Genomic DNA, 15,525 nt, shown 5'->3' with positions numbered 1-15,525 from the left:
AAGAGAACTATCTAACCAAAAGACTGGTTTCAAGTCTTGATCGCATTGCTTTAGTGACATTGAATGAATGCCATAGGTAGCTTCCATACTCCTCGTCCCTTTTTTTTTTTTTCTCTTTCACGCATGCTTATATTCTATCATCTCTCGTCGGTCCGGTTCTCCGAGCCTTGCTCTTCTTTCTTTGTTCGTTGTTTGCTTCTATGGAACTTTCTCAGCTTTTGTATCCTTCTACGAACTTTTTCTCTTTTTTTGCAATTTTTCTTGTCAGGTCCGTAGAGCATCTTCCTTTGTCCTTGTTACAGCGCAAGAGAAGCATCTCCAACCCCCCTCCCCCTCCTGCGTACCAATGGACAAAGAAACATCGCACGCATTCGTCCAGGTATTCTCCAACCGACCAATAATACCAAAGCTAGGCAACCTTCCACGGCTTTCTTAAGGGAATTTTATATATAGGTATATAAAAAGTAAAAAGAACTTCTCTTGAAAGCTTCGAGAATGTTTCGCTTATTTCTAACTCGACACAACACACTTCATCCGACTCCTTGATTTTGCTTCGCTTCATAATATCACGAATTATTATCCGTCATAAGCTCCAGATATCTAGACATCTCTCCCCCTCCCCCCAAAAACACTTCTTTGCGGCGTTCCTCTCCAAAAAGTTACACCCGTACCTGAGGGGGGAAGAGAGACATCACCCATGATAACAAAGTCCCCCAGCCAGCCGAACTCGAGTCACACCGCGCAATCCAGAACAATCACAGCATCAAAGACACACAGAGATCCATTCGAGAGTGAAATCGTCTTAGAATTCATTTCATGCCACAAAGCACCGATCACGTTGTACGTATCGGTGTGTCTGACCCCCTGGGTCTCGGTCATTCATTCTCATGCGCTCTTCCACCGTAACACTGCGTAAATCCACAAGAAAAAAGGAAAAGGTGGAAATAAAACCAACAAGGAAAAAAAAAAAGCCTCTAAAGTCACAAGGGACTAGAGTGACATGAAGAGATGTGGTCAAGCAGGCCAACAAGATTAAATACAACTTTTTTTTATCGAAACAAGACATTATGGACCCGTCCTCTCCCTAGGTAGGTGAAAGGCATGCATTTCTAAGCACATCGCTCTCTTTCTGTTCTATGATATCGCCGAAACAACGCCAATGGATGGATAGGACAGCCTTTTTGCTGTCGGGATATCTCATGCATAAACCAAAAATTGCAAAGATGGAAAGAGTTGCGAAAGGATGAGCCAACTAATGGTGCTTGGCCAGGCTCTGGAGGTTAACCAGCTCCGCATAGCGACCGTTCTTCTTCATCAGCTCAGTGTGAGTACCAGCTTCGACGATGCGGCCCTGGTTGAAGACGTAGATGATGTCGGCCTTCTGAATCGTGCTGAGACGGTGGGCCACAGCAATGGTGGTGCGACCCTTGGCGGCCTTGTCCAAGGCAGCTTGCACAACGTGTTCAGACTCGGAATCCAAGGCAGATGTCGCCTCATCGAGAAGCAGGATCTTGGGGCTGCGAATCAGGGCTCGGGCAATGGCAATTCGCTGCTTCTGACCACCAGATAACAGAGCACCCTTGCTACCGACGATGGTGTTGAAGCCCTCGGGCAGGGACATGATGAAGTCATAGATGTTTGCCTCGCGACAAGCAAATTCAACAGCCTCGTCAGAGACGTTGGGGTCAGAAGATCCAAGCAGGATGTTTTCCTTGATGGTTCCCTGGTAGAGCGTGGGCTCCTGGCTAACCAGAGCGATAAAGGACCGATAGTCGTTGAGGTTGAGCGAGCTGATTTCCTTGCCGTCGACGTAGACACCACCGCTGAGGGGATCGTAGAATCGTTCGAGAAGAGCAATCGTAGTACTCTTTCCGCAGCCAGAAGCACCGACAAGGGCAACGTACTGTCCAGGCTGGATGGTCAAGTTCAGGCCCCGCAGAACTGGCTGCTCCGGGCGGGTCGGGTAACGGAAGTGAACGTCGCGGAATTCGATGCTTCCCTCGACTTCAGTCACCGGCATGCCTTCTTCTGACCAGGTGTCAATGGCGGGTTTGCGATCGAACAGGACCTTCAACTCCTTGGCCGCGTGGTGGGCCTTGCCCATGTCAGGGGCAAAGGAGAAGATCGAACCAGCAGATTGGGCGCCGAAAACAACAGCCATGAAGCAGAGGAAGAACTGGAACAGGTTGTATTCGCCCTTTCCGATCAAGGTACCACCATACCAGAAGCCCAGCGCAAAGACCAGGAAGCTGAACGACTGAGAAGCGGCGTACAGCAGGCTGGACTTGAGTACCGACCTCAGACTGCGTCTCTGCTGCTCAGCAAGCGACTCGTGGTACTGCCTCAAGACGTCGTGTTCGCGGGTAAGGGCAGCGACGGTCCTGATGGCAGAAATGGCCTCGGAAGCAAACGTGGCGGACGCGGCGTACGCGGCCTTGGAGCGACGTTGGAAGTGAGCAAGCAGCCAGAAGCGGAAGAAGCCGCATCCCAGCAAGACGGGAATGGTAGCGACACAGACGAGCGAGAGCTTCCATCCGATCGCAATCGACAGGACAATAGCCGTGATCAGAGTCGTGCTCATCATCAGCAAGGTACCGAGCGTAGCGCCACTGAGGCCAGCAACGTGAGTCGTCTCCGTCGAGAGGAACGAGGTCAGAGCACCAGCCGTGTTCTCATCCTTGTCAAAGAAAGCAACATCCTGGCGCAGCATGGCGCGGAAAGCACGGTCTCGAACGCGGTGGACGAGGCGCTCGGAGCAGACGGCAAACAGGATACCTTGAGAGGCAAAGGCGAGGAACTGGACGATACCCAGCATCAGGTACATGGCGCTCCAAAAGTCAGAAGTCGTCTTGACATGGTGCCTATTTTCGGGAGTGATGGGTTGCGAGAGAGTGATGATTTGCTTGGCGAAGAAGACTGCAGAGGTCGGGTTACCGCCACCGCAAATGGTGGAGAAGACGAGGCCGATGAGCATGAACTTCCACTCGGGGGCGTTGAAAGCGGCAATGACCTTGATGAGAGTCCACAGGCTGTATTCCTTCTCCTCCTCTTGCTTTCGCTTCTGCAGGGCAATACTCGAGGCCGACTTCTGGGTAGCAGTACGGTCAAGTTTGGCGGCGATATCGTCATCAGGATCGGCCTCATACTCTTCCTTGTTGGTGGTCTGCTTGCGAATGAGCATCTCCTCCTTCTCGGCGATTTCGTCGTCCTCTTCGGTGGTTTCCTGGCTGACAGCAATGTTCTGGGCCGAGACGAGGTTGTAATAAGCACCCCTCTTCTCGAGCAGCTCATCGTGGGTACCCTGCTCAACAATGCTTCCCTTGGACATGACGACGATGTTGTGTGCATCCTTGATGGTGGACAATCGGTGGGCAATGGTAATGGTGGTTCGGCCCTGAGAGGCAGCTTCCAAGGCAGCTTGCACAACGCCCTCAGACTTGGTGTCGAGGGCCGACGTGGCTTCGTCCAGCAGCAGGATCTTGGGGTTCGACACGACGGCGCGGGCAATTGCGATTCGTTGCTTCTGACCACCAGACAAGAGGAAGCCGCGTTCACCCACGTTCGTCTCGTATCCTTCAGGCAGGGCGGAGATAAAGTCGTGAGCGTTGGCCTTGACGGCTGCGGCAATGACGAGCTCGCGCTGCTTCTCCTCGCTGGCGTTTTCGTCCGGGGTGCCGATCAAACCGTAGCGGATGTTGTGGTAGATGGTCGTTCCGAAGAGAGTAGGTTCCTGGCTGACGAGGGCCATCTGCTGACGCAGCCATTTCAAGTTGAGCTTGCTAATGTCATGGCCATCCAAGTAGACGGTGCCTCCAACAGGGTCATAGAATCTCTCGACCAGGCCCACGATGGTACTCTTTCCAGACCCAGAAGCGCCGACCAGAGCAGTAGTTTTGCCGGCAGGAATATCCAGGGTGACGCCGTCCATGACCTTGACCTCGGGTCGAGAGGGGTAGATGTGCTCGACGTTTTCCAAGCGGATGTTGCCCTGGAAGTCGCCGAGCTTCTCGCCCTTGTCCTCATAAGGGTCCAACGGGGAGACTCGGTCGATGGTGTTGAAGATCTTGGCGGCTGCGGCGAGTGCAGTTGTAAAGGCCTGAATGTGGGGGGTGACGTTTCCAAGCTGGAAGGCACCAATCATGATGGACATCATAATGGTCAGAACCTTGGACAAGGGGATGATGCCCTCCACAAGGAACTTGCTGCCCTGCCAGAAAGCCAGGCCATAGTTCAAGTACAAGATTCCCATCATACCGGCAATCATGACGCCCATGGAGCCCTTGACGCGGGTTCCATACTTCTCAGCCTTTTGCAGATGCGTGTCATATTGCTTGGCGAGGCGATCCTGCGTGCCGAAAGCAATGGCGTTTCGGACGGAGCTGAGGACCTCATCAGCCATGCTGCCACCCAGAGCAAACGCTTCGAGAGAAGCCTTGTTATTCTTGAGCATGACACGACCGAGGAGACCGGCATTGAGAACCAAGGCGAAGACAGTGCAGGACAGGATAAGGGTCAACTTCCAGTAGTTGATGAAGCCGATGATGAAGGCTGTGAAGAAAGTAGCCAGAGCCGCGAGGGTGAGAGAGACCTTTTCTGAAATACCATCCTGGATGAGGTTGGTATCGGCAGTGATGCGGGTGGTGACCTCACCAGCGCCGATCTTGTCGAAGAAGCCAATGTTCTGGCGCATGCAGCTCTCCAGGTAGTGTTCACGAATCTTGGCAGCGATATGCTCACCAGTGTAGATGAAGCCAACCGTGGTGATGTAGGTGACGACGAAGTCTCCAATGGCCAGATAGACAAAGTAGAGGACAAATTTGCTCAGTTCGTTGACGAACTGGTGATAGGACATGTCACCGCCGCTGTAGAAGTAATCCTGGAAAACGCCCTGCAGCCGACCGAAGATGATGGTCATCATGGGAATGGCAGCACCCGAAGCAATGGCACAAATGGCAGAGACGAAGATGATGGAGAGATCGGTTCGGGAGGCATATCGATAGACGGCCTTGATGCCGGCCTTGATCTCGGGGGTGTAGACCTGGCGCTTCAGGATCTCGGCCTGGTGAGCGGGCAGATGAGCGTACAGCTCGTCGAGGTCGTCGGCGGCCTTGGGAGCAGGCGCAGTAGGTAGCTTGGAGTCGACCTTCTTCAGATCGACCTGCGTCTCCGGCTTCTGGCCGTCTCTCGAAGAGAGCGTGACATCGACATCCGAGGAGGCGCCATGGCTCGAGGTCGGTGCCGATTGCGCCTCGATGGGCGGCTTTTCTGAGTCGGCCATCGTCTCTCAATTGCCGCGCCGGCCACGGGCGTGGGGACGGGAACTAAAGGCGGCTATTCGAAGCAAGGCCAGTTATGCCGGGGCGAGATGTGGCAGATATCGGATGCAATGATGATCGGAGTCGGTTGCCGGGGTGGCTCAACGAGATGAGACCAGCGCGTCACTCCGAGAAACGAAAGTGAGTCGATGTCGAGCTGCGAGATGAGGCTCGAGATGAATGCGGCAATAGGCGATGATGGAGGGGCACTATGGCGGTATATATAGATGCACCCTTCTGGAAGAAGAAAACAAAAAAAAAGGAACGGTACAGGCCAAAAAGGACGTGGCGCCTGAAGAATGTCGAGTGAAGCTTCGGATTCAAAACAGCACGAGAGGCAGCGACTATAAGAACTCGGATGGAAGGCCTTCGATGCGACGGGCTCCAGCTCCACAGGGCAGGAGCAGGTACAGTAGTAGCGGTACCTGTAATGAAGCAGAACCGGGAAGCGTGAAAGCCGGTGCCTGCTGCCACGCCCCTTTGCTGCCTAAAAAGGCCTAGCGTGCTTCGTGGTACCATGAACGAGAGTGTCGTTGCGCAAGGGCGTCTAGATGCAAAGGTACAGTTACGGAGTACGCACTGCAAGAGATGCAGGTAGAGTAGAAGTATCATACCTTGATGGACCTGTACACGTACAGCCCCGTAATTACGGACGTACACAAACAGCAAGAAGCGCGATTTGATTGGTGCCACGCATACCAGCTGCATATACCAGTCTGGTACCTTGGTGGTTGGTAGTAAGAGACAACGCCCTGCAATGCGAAATGCAAAAGATAAAAATTGAGAAAAAAAAAGAAATAAAAAGGTCCCTGGTGGCGGCTCCATCGCGCTGGAGCTACGGGATTGAAGCTGGGCCCGACAAGCCTAGCGCGGGTGGACTTCTCTGGGGCCCGGCAACATTGAAACGGCTGCGCGCTAGAAGCTGGAAAATAGGAGGAGCAAGCAAATATTGGGAGGTGAGGCGGTTTGTGGTGGGGCTTTTCGCACGATGCATAGTACAGCCTCTCGTACGGGCGTTTCTCGCTTGGACTAAGGTGGGAGGTACAGTTACATGTCCCTTTGGGAGGAACTTTGTACGTGCTCGCAGCGTCGGTATCGCTTGGTTGCTCTGGTGAATAGGAGCGAATGAGGCTCTCGTTGTTGAAACTTGTTTCTCCCTTGTGCAATGCAATGGCACTCGTGGGTGCTCTGGGTTTCGCGCCCTCAGCGGGGTGAGGGGTCTGGCCTCGAGCTCCTGGGAAAGCGAGCCCCTGCATGTACGGTGGAATACAATACCTAGGTACGAGCCCCAGGTGGGACGTCGATATCAACTGCAGCTCTCACGGCAAGAAGGTACCTAAAGCAGGTCTCTTTCGCATGTACAAGCACACAGCTGATGCCTGCACGAGCATGCAATTTGACCTGCCGGAATCAAGAGCGAATCCCAGCGCTATCCGAACAACTCGGCCGTGCCCCAGCATGGATCGCAACAAGTACTAGTAGCTCTTGCGGCCTTGCGGCAGTGGTGGGGATGAGGTGCTGTACACGTACTCGTACCGTGCTGTTACAGCATGAGGCTGCAAGTATCAAGACCTCTCACAGCTTCAGACGAGATGAGACCTGGCTGCTCAGATAATCCGTCAGGGTAGCACATGTGTTAAAGGACTCGGGCCATCGAGGATCTCAACAAGCAGGATCTCAGCCATGTCTCTCATTCGCGCCTCCAGGTCTCTCTCCCAGGCTATCGACATCAGACAACCTCACCCGCAGTCAGACGTATCCTCAGCAGCGCTGCAGTGGCCCGTCCAAGTGTTCAGCGTACATACGGGTGCGAGTACGCGTATCTCGAGATGGCAAGATTCGTACAAGTGCCTATACTTTACCCTCAGGTATCGAGTTGACATCGTGAGCAGCTGGTCACACCCGTGCAACCGGTCCTTTTTGCCATCGATGTCTCTCTTTCTCGGCGCACAGGAGAGACGATTCTCTGTTCTGACTTGCTGCGACGACTTCAAGTTGACTTGGTAACCATGGCGAGTTGACGCCTGATCTCTGACGCATCAGCCCAGCGCGCATCCGGGTCCAAGTGCCCAGATCGCAGAAATTGGATGAATGCCCGTTTGCTTGTGTCACTACCAAGGTACAGATACATACATGCATCTACGAGGTTGCGCATCCACGGGCCTCTCGTGGGCATCGGCTGCTCCCTGTCGGCGATCTGAACAGCCTCCGAGTCGACTGTGGTGAGTCATCGAAGCCTCAGTGCTGCTGCACTGCATCGTCACCTCACGCATTGTTCCATTGCTTTTCCTTCACCCCTTGATTACATGTATGAGTCGACTCATTAATCCGCCGCAACGACAGCCGTCTTATTTTCATGCCAGATGGTAATACTTTGCGGTTACCTTACCGTTTGCGGCTATCGGCACTGACTCCTCGTTTGCGCATCATCCATCCTTACCGGGTCACTCTCCGACTCCGAATCCCGGAGGCTGCCACGATTGCGGTGCCCGGGGGGAGGCGCTTCTGGAAATAGGGCCTGTTCCCAGTGTGGTTTCCGATTCGAGAGCTGACACAGGGGTCCCAGATCGAAGATGGAGTCACGCCGGTTCAAGTAGTACTCGGTCAACAACAGGCGATATCTGGCAGCGCATCACCAGTAGATGCTGTCAACACGGCTCAAGCCCCAGATATGTGACGAAAGGAACGTTGTAGGTGGCGATGAAGCATGTTTCCCTTTTAAACTAATCATATTCACAGCTACTGGTATACGTACCTCAAATCACTGATGCTAAAAAAAAAAACGTCATCTACTTGAGGTCGTCAAGATGGGCTCAACGACCCCTCGCACTCAAGAACAGAGCCGAAATCCAGACCGCCAGTACCAATAGGAGGGGTGCCATCCCTTACCCGCGACCAGAACCATCCACTGAGCGGACGAGGATAGGGGGAAAGATCGCGAAGCGGCCAGAAAAGCTTGTTTCTGTGCCGAGAGAGAAGTGGATGGTCACATCTCCCAATCAGTTTATGTGATCCAGGCAGACACTTGTTGGGCATAAGGCTAATCTCCATCAACACAGTCAACAGAGCCAACGTACAGATCCGATACGACTGTCCGGATCAACGTCAGCCAGACCCGGCTCCGGTATGCACAATGACAGCTGCAGTCCGTACGGAGGAGGAGGAGCAAGTATGGAAGGATTCCGCTTCGTTCGCCTTCGTATTTCTTTCGTTTGCAGTAATCGGTTTAGTGCCATGGCTCGCAATTCCGAATGCCGCCGCCCTTGCTGAATCCCGATATTACAACACGCAAATAGTCTGGAGAAGGACGCCCAGCGCAGGCCATAGCTAGGGGGAAACAAACTCAAACTAGAAGGCAGCCATGTGCAGCAGCAGCAAATTGAGACCGGGATAGTAGCAAATGTAATTAGAATCTCCCCCGCGCATCATCTTTTCGTCTCTTGCCGGGCTGCTCGTACAGTCCGCTTGCCGGAGCAAGTTGCTGCGTAAAAAGGCAATCTGCAGCGTTGCTTCATGTACGGCGTGTGTAAGTGCATGTGGCAAAACGCAGGTCGTCATCCTTGCGACTGCAATGAGTCAACTCCGACCAACATAGAATCCCGGAGAATGAGTCGCACGGGCAACCAGCTGGACATTTCGTTCGTCCTTTGCGTATATTCCCTGCTGCGAGCGTATTGGGTGGAAACCCTTCAAACTCGTACAATGTACATGTCAGGCATCAAGGCGTGGAAAGTAGGCCGTTTCAAAGACATCGGCCCCCCGTCCAGAGGATCGCTCATCTGCTTTGTATGGACATGGATATCCGATGCTTCAGCCTCGCCAGCTTTAGCGTAATTAGAGTGAAGATTTTTAGGGCAATGGTCTGGCTCCTTCGCGGCGCCAGCCGGGCTTTTGGCGTTCCCGCTACCTCCGGGGTCTCTTTCAATAACTCCGTGTTTCGACATGGTGATGCTGTGAGCTGGGTTTCTTCTTGGTGTTGTGACCGCTCGGTCAAACCTTCAAGAATGCTGACAGCACCAGTTGCCGTCATCAAATCTGGGATATCCAGACTCCATGGTTTCGTGGTCTAGTTGGTCATGACATTTCGTTAACAACATCTGTTGACACCACCGAAAAGGTCCCCGGTTCGAGCCCGGGCGAGATCATCTTTTTGCCGCGCTTGGAGACCTTAGTGACCGTACGATAGAGTACTCTTTCTCATCTGCTTACTTTTTAATGCATTTCTTCTCATTTTTGATTTTGTCTCTTCATATCACAGATAGAATTCCACATGTACGGTACCAATCGCCTTTCAATTCTACTAGGGAGCTTCATCCAGTCCGTAACCCGATGTTGGATGCCTAATGTCACACTGCCTGTCTGTCCATCTTCCATCACATGTAATGACAACTAAAACTGGAACATGGGACAGAAAAGGGGGCCATTGAAAGAAACTCTGCTTAGGCAGAACGTCTGAACGGATCCCTCGAGACCCCGTCAATCCTGATGGACAGGTGAAGTTGCCCCTGAGATGGGCGGGACTCGACTCCCACCGATCTTTCGGTTGGCTAAATGATCGGGAGGAGTACGGGATTCGGCTGCCTGTCTTTAAAAAGAAGCTTGACTACCTAATTGCGGTGACGGGGAGGGGACCGATGATGAATAGGTTGCTTCAGGGGATCTTCTCGATTATAGTGTTGCCTACTCGCAGGTGAGTCGCCCAGCTCATGAAAAGGGGCTCGTCCCACTTGCTCTCCATACATCCATACATCTAGGTACAAAGACAGCGATACATAGTGGCCTTGTCAACATAAGTAGAAGAAATGGATAGCTGCAATCCCTGAGCCAGGTCTATATCGAGCGGCACAACGGAAACCAGAGTAACCGAGCTAGCCATGCTCCCATCATTGGACCATAGCCTAACGGAAGTGGATGACTATGGTCGCAACCCCTTTGCGGCTGCGCTGGGCCGCATCCACAATGTCTTGAACAATCTCATTCAAGCTGTTCCGCTCAATCTGAGGCTCCGCCGCAGGCGGTGCCGAGGGTGCAAACTCTTTCCCTCCGCAGTCATCTTGGCGTTGGCGTTGATGTTGATTACTCTCCACGAGCACCTGTCGAACATCGTGAAGAATTTGAGCCCTCAGCTCCTGCAAATCTTGTCGTGATGCTGTGTTCTGAATTGGCGGTTGAAAGTCGCCAGTTGACTGCGCAGGCTCTTCCTGGCACGGTGGCTGTGGTTGCTGCAGTTGTTGTTGGATCGTGGGCTGCTGCTCCTCCAAGTCCACCTGCGGCTGGCCACATTCCTGTTGATACTCCCAAGTTAGAAATCTCGTTGAATGGTTTCGTGCAGCTGCTGGCGAGTAGCTCACCGACGTGTCATCTTCCATCCAACTTCCAGTCCCATTGGTAGGAACAATTCCGGCGAGTCCACGCCGTGTGCCTTTCACGGGACGTTCGTCGGCCTCGTCGATAGCTTGCATCGTCTTTTCTCCAAGTATTTTCCAGTCATCCACCTGATTCAGTCAGCAAGAATGTAGAAAGTCAGCTTCTAGATCCACTGGATGCCATACCGCCTGTCCCGCAAAGCGTCTGATAGTGGCATTTTGAAATTCTTGGCCGAAGGAGACAGCGTTTGGTGGTAGCTAAGCACCAGGTTAGCCAGCCGCTCGAAACAGTCGCAAGATACCTACTCAGACATACCTCGTGACACAGCTTCTTCTTTGACGAGCATTGAAAGCACTTTTTAGCATTGCGACCTATGGCCGTATGTCAGTCAATACCAAACACGATCTGACATCAGGAGTCATAGTGATTTGGATGCATAGACTCACCGAGGTGATCGTAACAAGGCTGGTACTGGCTCGGTGAGCCGGACGTAAGACGACGAACGCACGGAGCGCAGGGAATGAGGCGTGCCTGGCCGGCTTTTCCACCAGGATGGTTGACTGCGGTGATCAAAGGCTCTGCAGACTCGCGTCCTTGCTCGGCTTCGTCCATCACCACGAACCTCGACATGGCTGTCACTGGGTCTGACCGTGCAGACTCGAGCTTAGAGCTTCTGTTGGAAGGAAGGTGGATCTGGTGGGATTGGTGGGATTGGAAGGTGCATTACGCAACCTGGTATATAAGGCCTCGCCCACAGTGGCGTAGGGCAACACAACTTAGCTTGATCATTATCATTATACAAATACACTGCGTTCTATTTATTTAATAGGTTATAAGCCCGCGCTCACCTTTTTAGACATTATCCTTTAAACGCTCGCTCTATCAACCTCCATTAACACAGTCGCCACCAGCTGTCAACATACGCGTCATCCCTCGAGATTGCATTACTGTCTACCGCTAAGTACCCTGTCTTATTAAGAGAAGATTGCTAACGCATCTCACTATGACGTTAAATCCTTTCACGTTTAAACTTAACCTATCCAGTCTACCACAACTCAGCAGCAAAGGCGACAATTACGCAGACTGGCGGCCGGCATAGAAGATCGCCTTTAAATGGTGTGAGCTCTAGGACGTCGTCGACCAGAAGCCACCTAGCTTAACTACTCCAGCCCCTGCAGCCGCTTAGTTAAGCTCTAATGCCGCTACTGCAGCTGTTCTCGCCGCCTCTGCCGCGCACTAGTAGAAAAAGGATAATAATAAGGCTATAGTTATGCTAATGTCTGCTATGCACCTAGATCACCTCCCTATAGTCACTACAGCAACCTCTGCTTATCATGCCTAGACTATATTATAAGATAGGTATAATTGAGATACCGCACACTTGACTATCCACTAATTCCGTTAACTCACTTCCATGCGTTATAATAACTATAAGGATCTTGTTGCGCATCTTGACGCGTTTTATAAGGCGTGGTCCACCTTAGAACGTTAATGCCAGGCATCCTCCTAGGAACTGGCGAAAAACCTTAGCTCTGTGTTTACCTCTGAATCTATTAAGGGCTCCTTTTTTCTGTTTACCTTGCCTGAGTTAATAGATAATATGATAAATAACCTATCCTCACAGAATGTTAATAGGTTTGTTAACATTAAGCCAGAAATGCTTGATATTACTAAGCGCTGCGCGCAGCCTACTAATAAAAAGGCTATATATACTAAGACTGCGGCCAAGGGCAAGCCTCGCTTTAGCAATAACTGACAACCTTCCTCCTCCTCTGGCAACGGCAACCCCTGCAAGTATAGCTAGTGCTGTAAGCGCAATTTCACTTTTATTAGACATGTTTACACTAATTGCCCCCGGCTGGCAGAATATAAGAAGCAGCATAATAAAGGAAAGGACAAGGCTAAGAACGATAGTAGAAAATTCCAGCCCTATTACTATAAGGCTTATAATGCTGCCGCTAATTCTGATGGAGATGTTAATGACGACTCTTAGTTAGATGCTGTGGCTTTTACTGCCACTGTAATATTATCCCTATCCCTATTAACCACGCTTAATTAATCTGCCTGTTCTACCACTCTCCCTGCTCCTGCTCTTATGGTTATAGTTAATCTTACTGGTGATAATATTTAAGCCTTTGCGGTAAACCTTACTCCTTAATCCCTGGCAACTGCATTAATGTGGATCTTTAACTCTAGCGCTACTTAATATATGTTAGGTCACTAGTTAGACTTTATTAACTTATGGCCACGATCTAGCACTATTTCTATCGCCGACAGCACCAAGCTCGCTGTTAAAGGAATTAGATTAATACTAGTCCTCCTGTAATTGCCTAATAGCACTGTTCTGTTAACTGTGTTTACTAACGCTCTTTACAGTCGCAGCCTGAAGAATACCAGGCTTTTTAGCTAGTGTTAAGTCTGCTATTATTTCCGCCTCTTAGCATATGGCAATAACATCTTTATGCGCATAAGAGACAGAAAGTTAGTTATATAGGCTAGCTACTGTAAGGCAGGCTTCTAGATTTAGACTGACAATCCGCCAGCATTATACACTCTAGCACCTATCTTAACCGACTTCAGCCGCTTTACAACCTATTAAGATTTTTATTAAGCTGTCAGCCATGTTTATATAACTTGCAATATAGCTTAATGCCTATATGCTAATAGCAATGTTATTCCTGTTAAGCCGCGAGATTAGCACTGCCACGATTATAAAATAGCAAAATCTGTCTCCTGTTAACCTATAACCATTATTAATAAGCGAGCTCAGAAACCCTTTAATATTATCTACACTAACCTCTCTAGAAAATTCAGCATGCTATCCCTCTCCTAATTATAATACTTTCTTCCTTTCCTTAATAAGAAAACTTAATATGTCTGGATAAGGTTTATGAAGCATAAAGATAACGTTCCCTGGGAAATTAAAAACTTTATATGCATAATTGAAACCTATTTTAGTGTTAAGATTAAGTTCTTCTATATTAACAGGGGTGGCGAGTTCACTGGCTGACGGACCACTAAGGTTTTCCAGCTTACTAGCACTTGATATAAGCAATCCCTGCCGTACCACTATAAATTAAATAGACGCATTGAGCGATATATGCGCACTGTTATTACTAATGCATGCACTGTTATTACTAATAACGACTAACTCTTCTTATAGCCGGAAGCCATATCTCACTCTGCCTATATAAAGAACTTAAAGCCTTACTGTGGCTTGCCTAACCACATCACCCCTTATAAGGCTCTGTTTAGCACTAAGCCCTTAATTAGCTACCTCTAACTATACATGTCTAACTGCTACCTCTATATTTTAAAGGAGGCTTATAAACCTGGCATTAAGCTGCTTAACTGTGCAGAACATGCCCACCTAGTTGGCTATAAAAGTCTATTAGTTATGCGTCTTTACATCCCCTCTTAGCGAATGATTACTACTGCAACTCTTTCCTATATCTGTTTTGCACCCGCTGCTAAATAGGTATACTGGGCTATTGAGGAGTCACTGCTGCCAGCGCCCTCTGCTGCTTAAGATGCCTTGACTGATAATTCCACTGAGAACTTAACTTCCCCGCTGACTTTATTAACCGCGGATATAGATGAGGAATTACCTGCTAGAAAGCGGTCTACCTCCACTAATATTAACATGGACACTATGCCTGTTGCAGATGTCTTAGCGACTATGCGGACTCCCACTTAACGCGCTGTAACCTTCTCGCAGCCTACCTCTGCGTTAAGATCGCGCGCTATAACTTAGCCCCACCCCTCGCCATCCTTTAGAACACGCTCTAGCAGGTAATATTTAAAATCCTTTGCGGCTAGTAATGCCGCTTTTAACTACCTTGATATAGGTGATAACGATAATTTAGAAAATAAAACTCATGCTGCGGCTATAATTGCTACTGATAATGATATACCCACTACTTTACAGCAAGCTTTAAAGTCCCTGGACGCTGCTTACTAGCAGAAAGCTGTTAACGCCGAGTTGTCTGCCCTTATCTTTAAAGGCGTGTGGAAGAAGACCCTGTTACTAAAGGGCAAGCCAGTGGTTACACTACGCTAGGTCTTTACTAAGAAATATAATGCAGCCGGCCACCTTCTTTAACATAAGGCTTAACTTGTCGCTTATGGATATACCTAAATCCACGGACTAAACTATAACAAGACCTTCTTGCCTGTTGCTTAATTTGACTTGCTGCGCCTGATTTTTCGCCTTGCTGCTTTTTAGGGGTGGATTATCTACTAAATAGACGTGGAGATGGCGTATTTTTACAGCACTCTGTCCCACAAAGTCTACATGTCTGTCCTAGATGGCTATACCTGCCAGACTTTATTTAAGCACCCTCTTGTCTTATGCCTTTAGAAAGCCCTTTATGGCCTTAAGTAATCAGGCCGCAAGTGGTTTAGCGAGCTGCGCCGCATAGTTATTAACTAAATAAAGATGACTTCCCTCTTATCTAACCTATATGTCTTTTTTAGTGACAATCTTATTGTTGCCGTTTACGTTAATAATATTGTTATTACTAGTAATAAATAAGAAATTGCCTCCTTTAAGCACTTGCTGGCCACCTAATATAAATGCAAAGACCTAGGCCATTGTTATTACCTCCTTGGTCTTGAGATCACCTAAAACTCTAACGGCATTACTGTCAGCCAGGCCGGCTATGCTTAACGTATCCTTAAATGATTCGGCATGGCTAATTGCACTGGCTGTGATATACCCCTTGATTCTGGCACTTTCTTCTTGAGATCGGTTGAGGGCGATCCCTGTAAGGACGTCATAACCTATTAGTAAATGTCTGGCTCTATTAACTTCCTTATCACTAGCACCTGCCCTAATATGGCT

At 49.9% G+C, this 15,525-nt stretch overlaps 2 protein-coding genes across 2 annotated transcripts; both read right to left on the bottom strand.

Moving 5' to 3' along the window:
• Positions 1-1,252: 1,252 nt before the first annotated feature.
• CCMA1212_005983 (Leptomycin B resistance protein pmd1) lies at positions 1,253-5,278 on the bottom strand (the record flags this gene model as incomplete). Its single annotated transcript, XM_073703224.1, has 1 exon — positions 1,253-5,278. One exon carries the CDS (start codon positions 5,276-5,278, stop codon positions 1,253-1,255), a length of 4,026 nt encoding a protein of 1,341 aa, XP_073558300.1.
• A 4,935-nt stretch (positions 5,279-10,213) lies between these two features.
• On the bottom strand, positions 10,214-11,312 carry CCMA1212_005981 (uncharacterized protein; the record flags this gene model as incomplete). The annotated part of the gene is made up of 5 exons (XM_073703223.1): positions 10,214-10,600; positions 10,667-10,810; positions 10,868-10,939; positions 10,998-11,053; positions 11,129-11,312. The coding sequence occupies 5 exons, from the start codon at positions 11,310-11,312 to the stop codon at positions 10,214-10,216; spliced, it is 843 nt and encodes a 280-aa protein (XP_073558431.1).
• Between the last annotated feature and the right edge of the window lie 4,213 nt (positions 11,313-15,525).

The sequence above is a fragment of the Trichoderma ghanense genome, assembly GCF_004382785.1.
Source record: "Trichoderma ghanense strain CCMA-1212 chromosome Unknown scaffold_6, whole genome shotgun sequence".
Lineage (NCBI taxonomy): Eukaryota > Fungi > Ascomycota > Sordariomycetes > Hypocreales > Hypocreaceae > Trichoderma > Trichoderma ghanense.
This window is presented reverse-complemented; position numbering and strand designations above follow the sequence as displayed.